The sequence below is a fragment of the Astatotilapia calliptera genome, chromosome 20, assembly GCF_900246225.1.
Source record: "Astatotilapia calliptera chromosome 20, fAstCal1.2, whole genome shotgun sequence".
Taxonomy (NCBI): domain Eukaryota; kingdom Metazoa; phylum Chordata; class Actinopteri; order Cichliformes; family Cichlidae; genus Astatotilapia; species Astatotilapia calliptera.
In genome coordinates this window covers 19,873,094-19,894,931 of record NC_039321.1, presented here as the reverse complement: position 1 = coordinate 19,894,931, position 21,838 = coordinate 19,873,094, and the positions used below count along the sequence as shown (strand labels likewise).

The window sequence follows — 21,838 nt, the reverse complement described above, 5'->3', positions numbered from 1 at the left end:
CGTTTGCTGGGATGATACACGTGGCCTAAGAGGCAGTCGTCAGGTGAATGAAATCACGTGATGTTTTCGTGGCGAACAATAACCAGTACATCAGGATTATGACCATATGGGGGCGCTGTCTCCACGTCTTTCTACTCTAAGCTCCAACATGAAGCCTAACAGCAACGAAAGTGTCAAGTGTCTTTTCCCTATTTCAGACAAAATGTGCAAAAACCTGCCAGCAAGACACCTGATGTAAAAGATTACAGCTATTATTATAATTAAGTTTATTTTCATACATTCAGATTTTTAACTTTATAGTAAGACTGAATTGCACTCATTTGAGTTGTGCAGTGTGTAGATAAATGCTACACAGTGTCACATAGTTGTGTGATAAACTTGTCAAGAATTTAAGGTGTTGCAAGGGCTCCAAGCAACGCACCATTTACATAAATATGCAGGTCACTCGAGGCATTTCTTGTTTAAATATTTACTTGATAGTCAGTAAGAACATTGAGATTCAGCGTTCAGAGGAAAATACAGAGAAACACGTTGCTGCCCTTTTCCCATGGAATTTATGGACAATAGCAAACAAAAATCACCAGTCTTGGAATGTCCTACAGGCAAATTTACACATTGTTTTTAATCTTCCTACATCTACTGTTCAAAGACAAACGGTTTCCTTTCGCTTCACTTGACTGTAACCTACTTTTGAATATTTGTTCGTGTCTGCACGTTCCAGTGATCTACTTCCAGCAACTCAAAATCAGAGCCAATACATATAAAATAGGTCTGCAAAGATATTTTCATGTTTACAAGAAAAATGGCACTGGGATACAATATTTGATTTGAAATTTGATCTTCTAAACTCTTTCCATTATAATGTGACATATATATTAATTTTACCATTTTTTTAATTCAACTCAGTTCTATTTAATTAGATTTATATAGGCGCTATATCAAAATGACAGTCACCTTAAGGTGCGATATATAGTGTAAAGTAAAGGTCCAGTAATTAAACAGAGAAAACCCCAACAATCAGATGACCTTCTATGAGCAAGCACTTGGCGACAGTGGGAAGCAAAAGTTCCCTTTTAACAGGAAGAAACCTCTGGGAGAACCGGAGGGGGGTGGCAGACACTGTGGAAGAAAGACAGAGATTAATAATAAATAACGGTTAAATGCATAGTGGTGTATAAACGCATGGAGAGTGAAAAGAGGTGAACCAGCTCCAAACTGGGTTCCACAGAAAAAGTGCCTGAAAGCTGAAGGCTTTCTCTCCCATTCTACTTTTAAAATCCTAGGAGCTTACCACTGTGAGGTCTTTAAGATAAGATGGGGCCTGATTATTCAAGACCTTGTATATGAGGAGAAGGATTTTAAATTTGATTCTGAATTTAACGGGGAGTCAATGAAGAGAAGCCCTTACGAGGCACTTTTGAGACAATGACGTCATGCTTCGTTCAAACACCAAAGCTACTTTTCTAACACCACTGGTGGTGTTAAAGTCTTAACACCACCAGTCTACTAATTTGTTCACTATTATTGCTACTATTTACTACTAATGTTAATGCTACACCTTCGACAATACACATCTCTGACATGGTGATGAATATTCACAGTGATTGAAAGCAATTAAGTAAAATTAATTAACTGTGGTACTTGGAAAGCGTTCCATCCATTTCCCCGTTGAGACGTCTTTAATCACCTGCAGGTAGTCATTATTTCACGTCTACCCAAAGAAAGCGCTGCTGAAGTACAAGTTTGAAATTCCATGTTCTACATTTTCATGTGTTTTTTTGTAAAGCCGTGCCTCAGAGGCTGCCTCTGAAGTGCTCACAGGATGCACACACAGACGAAACTGCCCGTGAATTCTCTCTTTATCTGGGCCTGATTGTGACACTCTAGCAAGTTTCTCGACCTTGACGAGACGAGAAGCTGCAACTTGTTTGATTTTCATGGAAATCCAGATATTTACTTTGTTTACCAGCAGCTGTGACTCGTTCATTTTCATAGAAATCACCTCGTTCATAAATAGAGGAGTGGATGCAAACAATGAAGCTAAAATGCAAATACTAATAATATGCTTATGTTGTTTGTGCAACTATTACAACAGCGCTATGAGACCTCATGGCACATTAATAGTTGTTGATAACAGTGCTACACCACATGTACTGAGAGTGGAGTTTATACATGTATTACTAGTTTATATTAAAACAGCTAAACTCACACTGTGATGCATGAACGAGCACACTGGGAACACGTCAGTGACAGCACACGTGAACACACCTGGAGTCACTTCATTTAATCAGGTGCTGGTGAATCGTGTTATTTGTCCTTCTGGGGTTTGGCCCTATGAAATCTAGGCAATATATATATATCAAAGTACAGTGCGTCCTCAGGAGGTCAGCAAGTTGACTGAAAACTGTGATATACAAGACAGAGAAGACAGTACCCAAACCCCATGAGAATTTTATTTGTGTAGGCTTCTCATTGTCATTGAGTCTGGAGTCAATATTTGATTACTTTCTTGTATTCAGTTGCTACTTTTACTGCTCCACTACTGTTATGTACACCCACTGTTTCCTGAGGTTGTATTAAACTGTGAGAGCCCCTGGTGACCCCAAACCCACAATGAATCTGAATGAATTCCTTCCACTTTTTTCTTTTTTTGGACTCGCAAGAGTCGTTTTCACTTATAATGTACAATATAATGCACTGTGTTCAAAACAATACATTATACTGCAAGGATTTTTGTTTTTCACTTTAAACCATTCAGTTCAATGGTCTTAAAACTAAATCCTGACGAGAAATCTTTTCCAAAATAGTGTCTCAGGATTTTGTAAAAAAGAAGATTCATTAATCATATTTGCTTATATTAGTGGTTCCCACATTTTAGAATACATCCGCCTGATGATCTGTGGTCTCAAGAAAGTTTTCCATTTTGCCTCATCAATAATCCAGCCTCAACCCCACATTCATATTTCATATTACAGAGTCCTAATAAGCAAGCCTCATTGCATCACAAGACTACCTGTCCTCGTCCAAACAGAGCACTTTGCTCTAAGACTGTGGCATTACTTGTGGTTCCTACAGGTTCCAAAAGTAGAATGGGAGGCAGAGCTTTCAGCTCCCAGTTTGGGTTCAGGAGACAGATGCCCTCTCTTCTTTTAAGGTTAGACTTAAAACTTTACTTTTTGATCAACTTTGCAGTTGGGACTGTAAATAAATGTCTTTGAGGTAGTGCATTCTTATGAATTAGTAGAATTAGGAGTTCTCCTAAGGTCATACGGAGTTTTTAAAAAGAAAAGAAAAAATCAAATGTCATAATTGTTTTCAAAAGTATGACTACAAAGAGTACTCTGTTGCATTTATATAAAGTCTCTCTGGTTATTTATTCTTTTCATGAGCAAAACTCACTTTATCAAAGTTTAATAAGAAACATCTTAATTCTTGTGTTCTAGCTACAATGCTGTTGGTAATATGAGGTGTTATCGCTGCCCTGGTTTTCTCATCTCTTCTGTTTTGCTGTAACTTGAATTCAGCTCTTTCAAATTTTTAGTGTCACTACTCTGTCTACCCACATTCTCATCAGCCCATCAGCCCCTAACAGACTTAAAAACTCCTTTGTCCCACACGCCATCAAACTGTTTAACTCCTCTCTGGAGGGGAGAGGGAGGGGAAACAGGAGGACAAAGGAGGGGGGAACAACTAAGCTGTAGTGCCTCTTCACCTCACTGTACAATACCTTGTGCAATACTTTTTGTAAATAGTCAACAGTGCAATAGACTCAATACTTGAAATGTGCAATTCACTTGTATTTTTATTTTTTATTCCTATTTATTCTATTTATCCCCTTTGTATATTTTATTTATATTTGTTTCTGTATTTATATGTGTGTGTGTGTGTGTGTGTGTGTGTGTGTATATATATATATAACAATTCTGTAACTGTAACTTCGGTCATTGCTGTGCTTTTTTTGGAAATCGAATTTCCCAGAGGAACCCACCCGAGGGATTAATAAAGTTCTATCTTATCTTATCTCTCTTATCTCTTAGTCTCTTAGACTTAAAAGTCATCATGATCTACCACTGTCTTTAAATAGTATCGTCCTCCGCCTCCCCATCTCCACCTTAGTTCAGTTGCCCAGTGCATCGCCTCCAAAATCTCGATAAGTTCACAAATAGATACTACTAATGTCTAGACCTTGGAAATTCAATCAGTTTCTCCCACATCCATCTGTGATTCTGCTCTGTGACGACCCTTCTCATCAGATTCTAACTGACAAATAATTGTACATTTCTTTTCTTTTTCCTTCCAAGTAATCCAAGTGAATTTCCACCCATCAATTGAATTCATCCCTTGCAACAACACGAGCTGTCACAATCTTTTCCACGATTTCTGGCAACATTAACGGACACTTTAAAGTGAACGCTAATGTTGCCAGAATACACACATACTTACTAGAGGTTCCTGGTGGTGCGCAGAAAAAAAAAGACATCATTGTTGGTTAATTTTTTGTAAATAAGTTTTGTGGAAAATGTAAAGATGCATGCAAGTTTGTATTCTCATTGCATGTGTGTGTGTCTGAGCAGGTGTTTATTTTGTACAACATATCATTTTCCAAAAGTCATTTGGCCCATCTGCAGTAATACATAATACTGTGTCGGCATAAGTACGTCCATTAATGCTGCGTGTTGTCAGTTAAGGTCAGCGTATGATGGAAAATTATAATTTCACACCAAACAGAAATATTGACTGAACTCAGTTCAGAAGTTATTCTTTATTTTGGAAAGCTATGCACAGAGTTTCCATCCCCCATGGAAAATCTGATCAGCACGTGATCTCTTTTTATACGGCTCATTTGAGTCTCCGAGGAAGTCGTAAACATCCTCCTTAGAGCCATCGTTTTCTCGATAACAGTGACGACAACAAGGAAAACTGGAGAGGATAAACTTATGACTGTTTTGAAGTCATAAAGATAAATAATAAGTTTACAGTCAACTGTAAAACACACCCTTTTAAATGATTTGTTTTCTTGTTTACCTGCTTTGATTTGAAGTAATTTTGAACCTAACCTGTCAAAGCTTTGTCCCAGATCTCTAACACATCCATATTAGTGGAAATATAACACCTTTATCCCAAATTTAAACTTAACCGGTCTGTTTGCTCTTCACATTTTTATTGGATGTGGGAAGTTTAACTTCAGCAGTGACCTTCTCTCAGGTCTGTCATCCGACTTGTTGACAGTAAAGACAAGAAGAAAAAAGAAGGCAAAAGTTTCAAAAACACTTCTTGGCAAATTTTGTTAAGTTCAGTCTCCAGAAGCCGTGTGCTGTTAGCAAAATTACACGGACCTTTAAATTGTCATTTAAATTGTCCGCATAATCATGTTACCCCTGTTGTAATGATAAGAAAAATTAAAAACAGGAATGCTTCATTAATTAGTTGTAACCTAATTTTTTATTTAATGAAATTTTAATTTGAATACAGTTTTTATTTTAACTTAAATCCAGACCTCAAAGCGTTAATGATTTTGGTTTTCACTGATCATTGTTACATACGTTTGTTCTCAAACTCCATAATCGTGTCATATACGAAGCGTGAAAGAGATGAGTGCAGGTATTGCGGCAGGTATCCTTCCAATGAGAGTTTTTCACAATCTTCCTGTGTCTACTCTCTCTTCCACATGAGTATGTACTATCTCTCCAATTAGATAAAAAAGACTCAGGCTGTCCTTGAAGCATCAACATAGTCAAATAGAAGATGCAAAATCAGATGAATGGGTCATCAAGATCCAAACAGAATCCAATGACTCACAGTCCTTCAGACCTTGCCAAACAGAGGCTCGTACTTAAAAGGATTTATCCGAGGGTTACTCATAAAGTGAAGTCTGACCTTCATCAAAATCACAGACAAATGCAAACCATGTAAACTAATAAATATTAACAGCAGTTGTACTTAATATGTCTTTATCGAACACACAAGTAACTCACTGTCCATGCTAGAAAAATAATGTGAGCCTATTTTTCCTAGCAGTTGTTTTTTAAAGCTACTTGGAGTCAGGTGATCCAGGGAACAAGCTGAGACGTGATAGAGGCTCTGTCTTTAGCAATCATTGAGGTAATCGATTACCAAAGCAGTCACTGAACTGGGTCATCTGGGGAAACCCAGTGCACCAAGTCACCAGTCAACCATTCGCTCTCACATTTACATCTATGACCAGCACTAATTAACAGGACACACACGTCCACATCTGTGGAGATGACGTATGAATTGCACAAAAAGAGGCCCCAGCCAACGAGGAGGATGGCGCCAACCACTGCACCATCCCTACAGTGTCTTCAGTATCATGTACAATTAGTGGTGGCTGTAATTGTATTGTACCAGCAAAACCAGATTCGGCAAGGGCAACAAACTACTTCGACCAGTTTGGGATGAAGGGAAAGTGAGGAGCTGGAAAAAGAGCAAAGAGACAGAAAACAAATAGAAGCACTTGATAGGCTGGTGTGACCAGTAACTGCAAACCAGGAACAGGTAGTTCCAGAACTGGAGCTACCTGCAGAGCTGTGGAAGAGAGGGTAACGAGAAACAAAACGGGGGAAGAGAGAGAGAGAAAAAAAAATCATTGTTTCATTGCAACTAAATGTCAGATTTAGAGCAACTTGTTACTAGAAGACTCTCTGCTGAATGTCACCTTTCTTCACGTCCTTGAGTTCATTGTAAAATTCCACTAACCCTGCTCAACTTAATGTTCAACTCATCCTTACACTTCCACCAAATGCTAGAAACTGCAGTCAAAGTATCAGAACTGCAAATTAGGTAAACATGACTCGGTTCTTGGAGAAGTTCTTGTTCTAGGATGCCCTCTGGACCCAGTGGAGGTGGTGAGTGACAGGAGAATGGCGGCTAAGCTGTCATCACTGTTGGACAACATCTCCCACCCCATGCAGCAGACTGTGACAGCACTGAGCAGCTCCTTCAGTGGGAGACTGCGGCACCCACGGTGTGGGACGGAGAGATTTCGCAGGTCTTTCCTCCCCACTGCTGTCAGACTCCACAATAAAGACTTTAACTGATCAAACACACACATCCACACATGTGCCATAACACTAAGTGCAATAATCTTTTCTGGCATCGTTGTATTTTTACTCAGTTGTATATAGCATTTGTATTCTATTTTTATCTTATTGTATATTTTATTCTATTTTATTCTACTGTATATAGTATTTTATTTTATTCTATTCTGTACAGTTGTGTACTGTATTTATTCTTATTGTATTCTAATTTTTGCGTCATAACTTTTGCACTGTCCACTTCCTGCTGTGACAAAACAAATTTCCCACGTGTGGGACTAATAAAGGTTATCTTATCTTATCTTATCTTAAGAAACCCTCGGGAGAGCCTGATCATCAGGTTTGCACAAATTCCAGGAGAGATTTTGCCCCACTCATCTCTACAGAAACTCTCAAAATCATGTAGGTTTTTTTGGTGGCACTTGGTAACTCTGAAGTTTCAGCTCCACAGATTTTCTATAGGGCTTTAACTTTGTGTAATGTTTTGGGTCACTGATATGCTGGACATGGCAGCTTCAGTGTTCTGATTGAGGAAAGGTGGCTCTTGTCCAAGATTTTACAATACATGACAACGTCCGTTAACCCCTCAATGCTGTGTAGCTGTCCTGTAACCTTAGCAGAAAAACAGCCCCCAAATAAAATGTTGCCACCTCCATGCTTGACTGTGGGGATGGTCGAGATGATGCCAGAAAACCCCTTTTTTTTAACCTTGTGCTGACCAAAGGACTTTCTTCCAGCCTTCTCAGAATCATTTGCAGGTCCTTGAAACGAGCTTTACAGTCCACTCCCACTCCAGCCTTGTGGAGGTCTATAAGCTTGCTGCTTATGTCCTTTGACAGATCTTTGGCCTGGGAGAAATTGTTTCTGTGGACAAGTGTTTTTTTATGCGTGGATCAGATGGGCACAGAGCCAATCAGTGGGATACAGGGGATCAAGTACCTTTTGTTTTGTTTGTTTTACTTTTCTGGATATTTGGTTGAGAGTCTGTCTCTCTCCATTAAAACAAAACTACCATAAACATTAGGGACAGTTTGTTTCTTTATAAGTAATCGAACTTAAAGAAATGCACAGGGAGCCACTGGAGACAAACGCTGGGGACTGGAGTGACGTCATGCAGTCTGGTAAAACATTAAGACGCCTATGTGCTGCTTTCTGAACTAGATGAAGGACAGAGATTCATGGAAATTTCTCGACAGGAAAGTGGAAAACGAAATTCATGCAAGCTGTAGATGCGAACATTTACAAATCCAGTAGGAGGCACATCTGAGAATCCTCAGTGTTAATTAAAAATAATCATGTCACTTACCGCCAACACTGTGCACATATTCCTACTAAAATGAAACAGCAGGAGATTCTGACCTTGGAGGCATGGCCATAGAGGTTGAGACTATCATATTCATTGTTTGAGTAACTGTCAGTTCAAGAGGACAGACAGTCAACATTGTGTCATTTTATGGCCTGTCTGCACAAACACATTCCCTTCTCACGTGTATCATTTCCCTGCCATCTATCGTGCAACATCATTCACTATAGAATTACACTCTCACTAAATCTTTGGCATGTTTATTATTTGGCCCAAGAAATGACTTTGCTGATACGATAGAGCAGTATTTGTGCTTGGGTTACTAAATAACTGAGTCAGTTAGGAAGCTGTTATTGCAGAGACATATTATTGCTAATGGCCAACAGCCATTAGTCATTTCCATAAGATGTAATGAGTAATCAAATAAAACACCCAACACACATCCTTCAAGTCATATAAATGAGCAGTAGCCTCTTCACGGTGGATGCCGTTGTTACTTTTGTGTTTATATCCTGTTAGAGGTGCTGATTGAATATCCTGACAGTCTTTCAAATACAGATTTGAAGAGAAGTCTTTCTAATCTCTGAGCTCTGACCTCCTTAATGGCGATCTCGCCCTCTGAGATCAAACATGATGTCATTTTTGTTTTCTTTTCTTAATGAAGTGTAGCTCGGAAAGTTTTGGAAAATGTATCAGGCTGAATTATAACGGCTTGTAATGTTGACCAGCAGCACTGCAAGTGGAGCGAGAGCCTGTTCGCATATGCAGCGGTGCTCTGGCGGGAAGATATTCCTCTATCACCACCTGTCGCCTTATCAGTGGCTACATGGAAATGAGACATGTATATGTATTGTGTATCTTAAGCACACTGGTTGTGTTAAAAAAAAAAGAAAAAAAGAAAAAAGGCAGTTTCAGTCTGTTTGCATTTATTTATTCTCTGAAAAAGTCAATCCTAAAGGTTTTTGTTTTAAGGGCACAGATTTGAGTGCTGTTGACAAGAAAATGAATGTTGCAGTCACGTCAATAATATATCAGATTGAGTGTGATTAGTGTGCTGTAGGTTATAGGTGTTTGTTTTATGTGTGGAGAGATAGTGAGCACAGGCAGAAAGAGGCATGAAAGAACATAAAAAGACAGGCCAGTAATGTGTACTACTCTCCTTGAAGTTGTGAGGCGTCTTCCTCCTCCCCTTCCTCCTCCTCCCTCCCCGCCTCAAGGCCAAAACTCTGTTGAGGCTATTTACATAGAGGGCTAAAAAGGGGAGCTGACAGAGCCTGACAGGTGACACTGAGGAGGGACAACTCAGAGCTGACTCTCACACAGCGAGCCATTACTCAGCCTCTGAACACGCACCCACTCGAACAAACACCACGGAGGAGGACCTCAACCTGAGCAGAGGCACAATTAACACCCCAAACTCCCTGGTGTGAATTTGGAAGTCAGTTGAATTTGACAGAGAAAAATGCTTTGCCAAGTTCTGAGGGAGTGAGCTGAGCTCGGCCCAACCGCGATCAAGACAGGAGCACATCTTAATCATCTAACAGGTAAACTGAACTTTTGTTCTTCATGCTGTTTTGAGGCAATTTTTTAAACAGTTTGTAGCTCACTGATGTTAAACTAAAAGGCTTTAAATGCTGCACTTTAGTGTTTGCACCCATATTTGATTATTTATTATTACTTATTACCCGTTAAATTGAACAAAATCACACTCCAGGCTGTCTTTGACAAATGAGGCTGTTTTATCTCATCTCCATACTGCTGAGATGCAAAGAGTGTTACCGTCACAACACATGTTCATGATCTCCTGCTGCAGCAGCCACATTTCACCAGTGGCTATCTGTGTATTCAGTTTATCAGATGTCTGCACTACTGCTTCCTGCATTGTCCTTTGCGCGTACACATGCTACCTGCTGAACAGATCTGTTTTTGCCTCGACCTAATCTCACGATCAGTTAAACCGTCTCGAGCCGCCCCTAGTTCAAACTGTCGGCAGGTCGAGTTACATTTACCTTTCAAATGGAGAACAGGTAGTGCGACACTAGAGATGGCAGTTGAGCCTGACACAAAGAAGCGAGGTGGGTGGGTGGGAGGGGGATGGGATAGTAATACACAAATAAGTTGTAAAAGAATTGTGTCAGTGGGATGGGTGAGGAGAAAAAAACATGTGCACCTGGTCAGCAATGTGTGATTGCAAAGGGAAGGTCAAAGCAAAGCACTGCGCAAAGACAATAAAGAGATTTAGTGGTGTTTTGAAGTGTTAAGGGTTGAGCAACGACTGAGTTTGAGTTAATATTTGACCTGATGAACAATATCAGGGTTTTTTTATAGCTTTTCCTCTGAATGAGGGCGTGTAACAGTTTGTAGCTGTAATTTTTTAAAAATCAAGAGAGCAAAGGAGAAAGAAATGGTCTGTGGACGCCAAGTGCAAAACCTTTCCTTTTGTTAGGGGGGAGGTTGTGTTGTTCTCTCTGCAGTGCACCTGCTGTCACTTTCTTTTGCACCAAAACAAGTGAAATGGACTCACAGCGGTTGATATCTCTAAAGTTTAACCGACTCTGTCCTATTACTGCGTATTGCTCGAGCCGTGTGCTAGGGCAGTCTACTAATACTTAAACAGAGCCCACGGGGGCTAATGATAAACTCTGAAGTATTACAATCTTTACACATTAACAGTAGAATATTTACAGGAAATTTCCAGAAGCAATCCCACAGATTCAACTACCAAAACAAGAACAAGAACAACCAAACAAACACAATGTCCCTGTGAGCAGATGTTTCTTTCTAAATGAAGTAAATTTGTAAGGTCAGAGAGTCAGACTATAATCTGTGAAGTGTCCTCAGTGCATTCCTTCTGACCAGCCACCAGACTGAAACCTGTAAAAGTTTAACAAGTTTGTTACCAGATTAACAGACATGGAAACAGAGCAGGAGATGTCACATCCAGCCAATCAGTTTAAATTTAGCTACTTTATTACTGTAGATGCAGGGAGCTTGCGTGGGATCATCAAACGACTTTTCCTCTTTTCGTAAGACCTTGACCTGGCTCAGTGTGCCTTTAAAACACATGAAATACAATAATTAGCCACATATGAACCTTTAAGTAGGTGTTTAAATATTTGCTAAATCCTTACAATGTTCAACGTTTGCTTGTTTTGCGTAAGTGTCATTTTGTGGTTAATCAGCGTTGGTAATATTGAAATGAACTGAATTTTCAGTGTGCTGCATCAGACACTAGTCACTGGGAGTGTTATCTGGAGGTCTTCTACCTCGTACTGCAGTGCCACGGGCGTCCAGTAAAGGGGCACGCCCGACAACTAAACCGCAATTTGAAAGAGAGTGTAATTGATTCAGAATCCGCGGTTAAAGGAGTCTTTAAACTGATAAGACGGGTGTAATTATACCGAGAAATCTGTCCTCATCCTACTGAAGCATTCAGCAGACATGTGGAGGGAGAGAGCTCCCTGTGCAGGAATGTGAAGGGCAGATGGAATGATTAGGTGGAGAACAAGCAGGGACTTTGTGTAGATGGGAGAACTGGGACAAGACCGGCCATCGGGGCACAGAGAGGAGAACACATGTGCTGACATCGTTCATCCCTAATCCACAAACACACAGAAACCCTCAAAATGACTGACTTTTAATACCAAAACTACAACATTAGGGTTCTTTCCTAGGAAGATATATAAAGCTTTGAGTTTGAATGGAATAGGGACTTTTATTGTGGATTCATTTTGAGACTCTCCCATTTTTCACACATCAATGAATCGGTTAATATTTCCAGAAGAGTAAAGAAATAATCCATTCGGCTGTTTTAGAGGGTGTTCATCAGATGTTTTAATAAAATATAAAAGAAAGTACAAGATAAAACACAAAAATACAAAAAAAGACAGGTAAAGGATCCAAACAAATTCTATGAGTCACTATTCAGCAGGCAGTTAGACGTGATGTAAAAAAAGGTGACGAAGTTAAAACTTGAAGGAGACAGTATCTGTCGTAAAAGCCAACCAAGCGTGGTGCATGTGAGCTGTGATGACAGGACGTTTTTTAAGAGGAAGTACAAACCAAAAGAAGGCTCTCTGTGTGGAGGCTCTCCAGCCTTCAGTGAAGCCGCTTTATTCCCACCAGTTTTAAACAATTATATCAAAACTGGTTAGATAATGTAGATTCTTTTAATATTCACTGCAGCTGATGAGAGATGCTGTATAATACACTGAACAGTCTTGTAGAGACCCCAGAACAGGAATGGATTCCCAAAACAATCAGGGTGACTCTCAACACGAGTCCTCACGCTTTACATTTCCACAATGAAGACATTCACCCAGCGTGAAAATCTGATAACCCCGTATGTGTTGACCAGGATGTTCAACAAACAGCGTTCAACAAATAACAAAAAAAGAGATCCTTGGCTTTCATTGCTTACTGAAGACTGACTCATTCACTCCCTCTACATTACAACACTAAACTACACAGTGCGCATCCAGCAGCCGTTAATAAGTTCTATGATTTATAGCAGAACTAAAGGTCTTTGGCTTTTCTTTTTTGAGGCCTGATCAAAATGTTGTCATGACTGGCGCTGTACCTGCAGCACTGCCCACACTGTGTAGGGGCTGGAGGGCTTCTTTTCATTTTGTGGTCACTTAACTGATTTATATCTTTGTGCATGCTGCCTTATCACACAGCATATTTGACCCGTTATGCATCGTTCCCGAAATACTCCTTGACAGGATAAAAACTTTAAACTTTGTAATATTATCAGTGTACCAAGTGAGGCTAAGAACACTAAGGATTTATCCAGTCTGACTGGATAAATCCTGCCTTGGCTAGGCATGACTGTAAACTGTTGCAATTTCTATGGCATTTTTAAGAACTCTGAATACTAATCTGTGCATTTCACTCCAGCAGGGACTTCAGGACAGACCAAGGCAACAGCCTGAGAGCCCAAAAGGAGAGTTGACAAAGGACGTCAAAGACCTCTAAAGATGGAAGATACCCAGCAGGTTTGGCACGTGACGATACCCTCCCAGGAAGACGCTGGAGAGCTGCAAAAGAAGGTGTCAGTGGCAAACCAGCCCGAGTGCTCCATCTGCTACAACACCTACGACAATGTCTTCAAAACACCCAAGCAGCTGCAGTGCACCCACACCTTCTGCCTGGAGTGCCTTTCCCGCCTCAATGCGCTGTCCAACCACAACAACAAAAACCCCACCTTAGACATCCGTTGCCCCATCTGCCGGCAGGCCACTATTTTGCCAAAGGAAGGACCCCCAGCCCTAGCCACCAGCCGCGAGGTCCTCTGCGAGCTGCCCAGCCACCAGCAGCAGGAGGAGCCGGTGTGGCTGGAGGGGGAGAGGCTGTGCTACAAGAGCAGGCAGAATCATAATAGCTCAGGGGACCCTGAAAGTCCTACGGCCTTCTGCGTCTGCATTGACATTGGGTCCTCCAAGATGGACACTGCTCCCGAGCTTCCACAGCGCCATCTCACTATGGTGGACAGAGTGGCTGACTGCAAGAAGATGATCCTCTTCATTCTGCTCCTTGTGCTGCTTATTGTGGTCGTTTTGTGGCCTCTGCAGTGCGTGTTCAGCACCGGGAATATGCGCTGCTTCAGCGAAAGCACCCACACGACCATCAGTACCACCCCCAACCCCAACATCACCAGTGCCATGTTCAAGAAACTGGTGGGATAAACATTGAAACTACCTGGACTTCACTTGTAAATGCTTAGAATATTGTGAATGATACATTTGTACTGTTGTGTGACATTTTAATTATTATTATTATTATTTCCAAATTGTCTTAAAAGTGTATTTTATTATTGCTACACAGAAACAGTTCCTCACATTTTCAATTTGAAAAAGAGCCGCAAAGCTTAAAGCGTCTATGTGCAAACTTTTTTAGACATTTGACTTCAGTGCCTCCCGGTGGCGGTTTAAAAAACTGCAAGCAGGCAAACAGCCCGTAAAGTAACACTGACTGCAGCCATTTTCACCAGTGACATGTTATTATGGTGTTATAGGGCAAAATAATTCTTGACATAGCTTGTTTTGTTTTTTTTTACGTTATAATGAGATGAAATTTCTTGTTCACACAGACAACCATAAACTGTAGATAAAGGATGGACTAGCTTCAGTCTGTAAAGTGAAGCCAACATGGATGCGCCTTAGCCAGCAGGGAGAACTACGTACTTCTCACCTGATTTATTACCTCATTTTTCTAAAGTGGGTGGGTCTTGTCATATCACAGCCACTCATTATGTATATTTAAAACAATAAAAAATAAAACTAAAGGCTTCAATGGTAGACCATGAACCAGCAGCTATGTCCATCTTTTACAGTCTGTGGACACGACTGATTTACAAATAACACCACACAGTGAAGCGAGACCAGCTTCATCTGTGTTTGTTTAGCGGCACAGAGAAGATGAAGAATCTCAGCACTTTAATCTGCACTTGTATTTTGAAATTAGACATGATTTTTTGCTTTCTAGCAGGCTCAATGGACTGGAGCGCAGCTGGGTTAATTTATTGTGTCTACTTGTACACAACCAGGAAAGCTCAGAGACACTGGCACATGAAAGTTGAACTTTGCTTTGCAAATATCCGTCTGGCAGCACGAAGAAGTGTTCCCAGTATGTCAATGAAAAACTATGTGTAAAGTGTGTTTTCTTAAGACCTTTTCTACAAACTTTAAATAAAAAAAACAAACAAAAACTCAGATTATGATTCTGGAAAATAAATCATTTGAACAAAGTTGAATCACAAATTAAGTTTCTAAAGCCTCAAACAGACACAAAGCTACTCACACCCTTTTATGCTAATTAAAACAAAGCGTAATCTCATTATCAAGTTAAAAAACAAACCATGCCCTATGTAACCATTAAACCGTCACCATAAAAGCCAGCTCCTCCTTTGTCTGGACAGGAAGCAGTCTTTATTTCTTCCTGGATTCTGTGTGACATGACGGAAAAAGTTAGGTTGTGGGGGCTTTCCAGAGCTCACACGTGGCATATGGATGATAAGAGCATTATGTTGATTCGAGCTTCATTTAGAGGAAGCCATAAAAGGAGAATTTCCTCAAGTACCAGCTGAAGCTGCCGGTAAATGTGGTTAAACAATAAATCCAGGCGAAAGAGAAAGGTGCTGAATCACGGCCTCGAAGCAGTTTCCCCTAAATAGAAAAAGGAAGTCAAAATAAATACTTCTTAATAAGTTCTTGTTAGTTGGAAATAAACTTCTCTACATTTAAATTGATCATTTCCTATAAAGAAGCCTTTTATAAATGCCTGCCTCCAATAAAGCAGATTTGAACGGCCAATTTTCTTGTGACAGGCAGCAAAAGAAAACTAGCTTGTTGAAATTCAGCTAGGAAAGCACTAATTTCACACTCATCGCCTGTTTTATTTGCTCTGGAGTTCTAAAGCATATTTTCTTTAAGCCACTTCAACCATGAAACACTGGTGTTTTTTCAGTCTTTCCTGCCTTGCTTTTAGTACGAGCAGGTTGGTGATCAGTACCGTGCTGTAAAGCTTTTACCAAATGAAATGACAAATGGAGTGACTAAGCATAGAAAGGTATGAGCTTGTCATTAGCACAGCCCATGATTCAGTAGCTTGTAGAACCACCTTTAGCAGCAATAAAAGTTAAAGTAATGATTTTCTGTAAGACTTTATCAAACTCTCACATCACTGTGGAGGATTTTTAGCCCACTCTCTTCTTTACAACATTGCTTCACTTCATTGAGATTTGCGGGCATTCGTTTAGGTACAGCATAAATGTTCCACCCAAAGATGAGGTCTGAACTCTGACGGGTAATTGTAGCACGATGATTCTTTTCTTTTTCAGACAGTCTGTAGCAGATTTGCTACAGTGGGATCATTCTCCTTTTGCATGACCCAGTTTGAGCAAAGCTTTAGCTGTCAGACAGATGGCGTCATATTTGACTTGAATACTTTGGTATACAGAGAAATTCATAGTTGACTCAAAGACTGCAAGGAGCCAAAGTCCTGTGGTTGCAAAACCCAGATTATCACCTCTCCACCACCATGGTTGACAGCTGGTGTGAGGTGTTTGTGCTCATGGGCTGTGTTTTTGTTAAACATAGCACTGTGCATTAAACATCTTCACTTTGGTCTCATATGTCCTGTTCCTGAAGTCTTGTGGTTTGCTAAGATCCAGCTTTGCAAACCTAAACTACTGTACTGTGCACAGGAGAAAGGAGGCCTTCTCCCAGCAACTTTTTCATAGTTCCAAAGTTTTGTGCTATCATAAACTTTAACATCAACTCAGGCCTGAAACGTAGCGCTCATGTCTTTGGTCGTGGTTTCTCTTAGAACTGCATGGTTTGACCTCAGTCTGAATTTGCTCAAACGTCCACTCCAAGACAGACTGGCACCTGTCCCAAATGTTTTTTCCACTTATAAATAATCCCAGTCTGGAAAGTTGGAAGTTTGAGTTTTTGGAAGTAGCTACATATTCCTTCCCAACAGCAGTTGCTTCTTTCCTTTATGCAGAGATGCTCACATTTCTGGATAATCAGTAAATCAAATGCCTTTGCTTAGCAGCACCTAGCTGCTACATTACCCTCTTCACTTCTTTGAAAGCAGCAAGTCCTTAGTTTTTCCACACACTGCTGCACTTTGGCTTATTTTTGTAAATAATTAAGCAGCTGTAATGAGTCTCACACACTCACACACTCACACCTGAGACTGTATTTAAATGATATGAAGACCTTGGTAAAGACCCGATTATTTTTATGAAACGTACCGATATGACGTGACTGTAGAATGAAAGATTCTCTCTCCTTTTAAGTAACAAACTAAAAGAACATAAAATCAAATGAAAACATTTAACCTTATATAGTGCCATCATAGATTTTTATTAAACTATGATAAATCATTTTGTTGCTCTGACAGATCATCGTGTCAGCCGTTGTAGTCTATACAGCAAAAAACAAGGCGTCTGGGTGGAGCCAGTGCAAGAAAAAGAGCAAAAGGGAAAAGCTTCCACTGAACGACACTACTCATTTCGGGTTTACTGCAATCAGAGGAACAGGGGGATGAAAAAACAAAAACTAACAAAACAAACAAACAAACAAAAAACCTCCGAAATGCACACACATTGAACTCATGTTCAAGTAAGTGTAAGATGACGAGCAGAGTGAAAATACCACATTACTTCTGCAAAGCTCTGTGTGCGCTGGTACAACTCAGAGCCTGAATTTTATCATTGGTAAAATTACAGATTTACAAAAAAGTCAAGGTACAAAAAAAGCAAGAACAAATAAAAATCAAAAACTATACAATCTGAAACAAAAAACAAAAGATAAACACTGATGGCAAAAATTTAGTGCACTACAAAAAAACAAAAAAGCTGACGAACATCCACACAGCCTGAGGTTCAGCAGTTTCACACTTTCAAGTACTGATGTTTCACCAAATCATAAACACAATCTGACCAATAGAGGCAGAAGAAAAATACAAGAAAGAAAGAAAAAAATTATCCCAGCGCAGGACGAAGAAAACAAACCAACAAGTCTCATTCATTGGACATAAATCACAGTTCATGAAGAGAAAAACAAAAACAGGAGGATTCACACGCCATCAGTGCTCGAATTCAAGGGACGAACAAGTGGTGCAGCATTTTCTTCACCCACAGACGTCCTGTGGGCCTTCACCGACATTCATGTAAAACAGAGCTTTTATTCACATAAGAGTCAACCATTTAAAGAAAGAAGAACTTGATTGTGCTTGGCTGCATCATAAATTGTGTTCATTTCAAAAATAACATTAAATCACAAGCTGCACCTGCGGGAGTCCAGCTGTAAAGACGAACGGTGTGAACGAGTGCCACGCAGTCACGCTTTTATTTTGATGCTTGAATAGGAAAAAAGTGGACTGAACATATTACCAAGGGTACGTTCCACCGGTCAGACATTCAGTAGTTTGTTGGGGGTTTTTTATATAAAAAAAAAGAAAAGAAAAAAAAAGGGGGGTTTTCAGGACATTGAGTGACTACGGTTTAAACCATCTAGGACAGACTTCCAACATTTCTACGCTTCTGTTTGCACAGGATATTTTGGTGCTGCTTCTTGAGGCTAAAAGTAGCCAACAAGCTGCTGCACAGCCCTTTGCACAGCGGCACCGCTGTCTTCCTTATCACATCAGTGACGTCAGCTTACTCTCTCTGCTATCATCAAGCCTGGATTACGGCCATCTTCTAAATTACTTTTTGGAGACAAATCTATTCTTCAATCTCGGGGTGATTACAGTGGGCCAGATGGCCATCTGCCTCACTGTAATCGCCCCCCTTTCCCTTGTCTCCTTGTGACAATCTACCCCCTGACAGATGTTGAACAGCATCAGACCCGCTGATTAACAAGGACGACCAGTCAAACTAAGCTGCGAGACGGCGGTCGGCTGAGCACGACTCCGACCGTCCATTCAGGAATCCTTTCCACCCAGTTTTCTGTCAAATATGGACTTCAAATATCTAAGAATGATTTCTTACACCACAGCGCATCTTTATAAATATATATTTAAATAAACATCAAAACATAACCATTATACCAACATCAGTAAAAGAAAAAAAATGACTTCATGGACAGAACAGCCCTAGTTTTCATGAATGACTGTTCTTTAACTGGAGGTCATGTTCACGTTCATAGACAGTCGGGGCAGACGGGTTTTGTCCCGACAGCGAAAACAAATCACCTCCAAAATTGTCAAAGAACAGTGGATTGCATTTGCAGCTAGTGAGATTATATATAACTCCTTCACAATACAAAACTTTGATAATCAGTCATATCTAAATAAAATTTATTCACTTTCACAACTTAAAAAGACAACTTCATTAAAGATTCAAAGGAGGGAGGGGACTTGCTTGCCCGTCTTGTGACTGGGGTCATGAAGCAGGTTATGCAACTGCCCTTGCCATCACTCAGCGGCCACATTAATAACCACCACAGCTGGACAGACAGAACACAGCAAAAACGGTCTTAGAATCCAATTTAGACGACAAGCAGCCAAGACTGAGAAAGAGATAACCGAGTGAGTCGGGGCAGCGTGCGGACAAACGGCTTAGTTTTGACCTCTTCCCTTAGTCCCACACAGCTACGTTCACTTGAGGCCAGGCCGGGCTCCACATTTAATATCTGTCACCCTAAGAGAAAACTGTTTTTCGCCCTCATGTAGACTTGCAGAGTAACAGTGGGTTTGGGTTGGCTAGATTACAGACACATCCTGTGACAAGGCACTTGTGCTGGTTAAGAAAGGGAGAAGCATTAGCACAGGAGGGAAGAAAAAGGGCAAGTGGAAGTGGGGGGCCTGAGTAAGAGCACTATGCTGTGGACTCCACAGAAGTCCGGACAGACAGAAGTCCAGCAGGACGGTGGCAGCAGACACATCAGCCCGCCACTTTCGGTCCACGCCAAGATCCAGCGATGTGGAGTGTACCGAGTGTGGAGCCCCCCCCACCCTCCCAAGGGATTTTCAGGAGCTGAGAAAGTGAAAGAAACACAGACATGTAGACCAAGTACGGTTTGGATTTTACATTTCATGACTTGATGCTCGAATCAGATCGAAATTATAAAATAAATATAATGACGCTGTTCTCAAGCATCACTGAAGTTACACAAACATGTCCTCAGTCTTTCTGGCAGGGATCTTATTTACTCATTTATTATTAATTAGATTTTTATAACTTCACTCAGGACATTTTGATATTTAGGAATTTATTGATCCATCATGCTGCTCTTCAACATTCCCTGTTGAGTGCTGCACATCAAGCAGCAATAGGTGCAGGTTTAAGTGCACCCATTACTTACTTAATACTTTCTACATACAATCATATACGCCTCCAACCACACGCTCGTAAACACTGATGCACAGCTAAAAATTTGAAACTACCCATGAAAATTAAATCTTTTCCATATTTATATCAAAGTTTGAGCCAAGAAAGACGGAGAGAGGCTGAGGAGAATGGTAGTTAGTCTTTTATGTTATGCATTTAAAAAAATATCTGACAGAAGTCCTCCAGAAACAACACGCCACATTCAATTAATGCATTTTAAATACATTCAACTGTAATCAATGCTGTATTCAGAATACGATTTGTGCCTGTGACCCCAGAATCAAAGTCATGATTCATTCCCTGTAACACTGCTGGGTTCCTTGTCTTGGTGCTTATATTAGTCACCATGACAGAAAAGAATGACAGTGTGAGAACTGAGGTTCATTATAATTTGAAATTAAATTCAGTCTTTTGTTGCTCTTAAAAAAAAAAAAAGAAAAAAAAAAAAAAAGAAGGGAGCACTGGTATTCTTTAAAGCCAACTCAGCTGCTCCTGGCTAACCTATAATTTAAAACTGAAAAAAATATAGGAAAAGTACCTTTCTGCTTACACACGGAAAATTAATTCAACACTGGAAGAAACAGAACTTTCCGCCATCAGCGGAAGAACACCTTGAGCTTTGATTTTAGGGGAAACATTTTCTGACACGTCAGGCTTAAGTTAGTTTTGTTTTGTTTTTTCCACCCAAAGCTACATTTACTGTTAATGGAATCCAGCACGTGAAACCAGAAATGCTTGTGGTAGTTTTCTAAACTGACTAAGGCAGAAGGAAAAGGAAACAATGAAACAAACAATGTTGGGCTTTTTTTTTCCTAGCTTAAAGGATGGATCTCTGAGAAACATGGAAATAAAAATTGACACTTACAGAGAGGCAGACAGAAGAGGAGGTCCACGGCGCCGATTTTACCTCCTGGTATTACTGCTGAAAGATGTCTGAGGGCTTTTGAAGTTTATGTTCTCGTATACGCTTGATGAATCGTCGTTTGTCAGCCTAAAAGAGAAAATAATCGCTGTGAAAATGAACCCACTGTCAAACCCTGTTTAAGTCCTATGATGACATTTTTTTAACACATGTATGCCTGATGGACTTACACAGAAGAAGAGCGTGAGGAGGTCATGTTGTGCTTGGACCTCGAGTTGGTCATCTGGGGATATTTGATATTGGAATATTCCCTCTCTGTCATCTTATTCCTCTGAAAAGTGACAAAAAATAAATTAATCTGTCATCTACTGAAATTACTCAATCTCAAACTGTAACCACATTCAGCAGTGAAAGAGCAAGTGGTAAACACGCCTAACCAGCTGACATGCTGATGATTTGCCTCTCAGCTCTAGCGTTTAAAATGTAACTGACGGACTTTATACGGCTTCACTGCTCCGTCAAAAATCTAATGTTTTAATACAGTAAAAAACACTAATATAGCCAATTACCTGCTCCTCCTCCAGTCTCTTCTGCACTGTGTCTATGTACTGCTGCACAGCCATGTAGATGAACTTATACTGAGCCTCTGTTTGCACCATGCCTGATCTCTGCTGCCGTACCCTCTGGATGGTCTTTGGGACATCGATGTCGCAGTCGAGACCTAAAACACGCAGATCCAAATGTTAGCAGAACTGAAGCACAAAGATATATAT

The 21,838-nt window shown here is 40.3% G+C and overlaps 2 protein-coding genes across 5 annotated transcripts in view; one reads left to right on the top strand and one right to left on the bottom strand.

Moving 5' to 3' along the window:
- The first annotated feature begins 9,620 nt into the window (after positions 1-9,620).
- Positions 9,621-17,008, top strand: rnf223 (ring finger protein 223). Of its 2 annotated transcripts, none has more exons than XM_026153220.1 (2): positions 9,621-9,902; positions 13,261-17,008. In XM_026153220.1, exon 2 carries the CDS (start codon positions 13,338-13,340, stop codon positions 14,043-14,045), a length of 708 nt encoding a protein of 235 aa, XP_026009005.1. In that variant the 5' UTR covers positions 9,621-9,902; positions 13,261-13,337; the 3' UTR covers positions 14,046-17,008. The 2 variants fall into 2 exon arrangements, with proteins under 2 accessions (XP_026009005.1, XP_026009004.1); XM_026153219.1 differs by having other exon boundaries at positions 13,258-17,008.
- A 671-nt stretch (positions 17,009-17,679) lies between these two features.
- The window catches only part of ptpn11b (protein tyrosine phosphatase non-receptor type 11b), a 34,687-nt gene continuing 30,528 nt past the window's right edge, over positions 17,680-21,838 (bottom strand). For all 3 annotated transcript variants that reach the window (XM_026153211.1, XM_026153212.1, XM_026153213.1), the window contains exons 13-16: positions 21,635-21,786; positions 21,296-21,396; positions 21,069-21,194; positions 17,680-19,849 (exon numbers count right to left, since the gene is read on the bottom strand). In XM_026153211.1, coding sequence (XP_026008996.1) covers positions 21,107-21,194; positions 21,296-21,396; positions 21,635-21,786 — 341 coding nt within the window. In that variant the 3' untranslated portion in view covers positions 17,680-19,849; positions 21,069-21,106. The remainder of the gene's footprint in view (positions 19,850-21,068; positions 21,195-21,295; positions 21,397-21,634; positions 21,787-21,838) is intronic.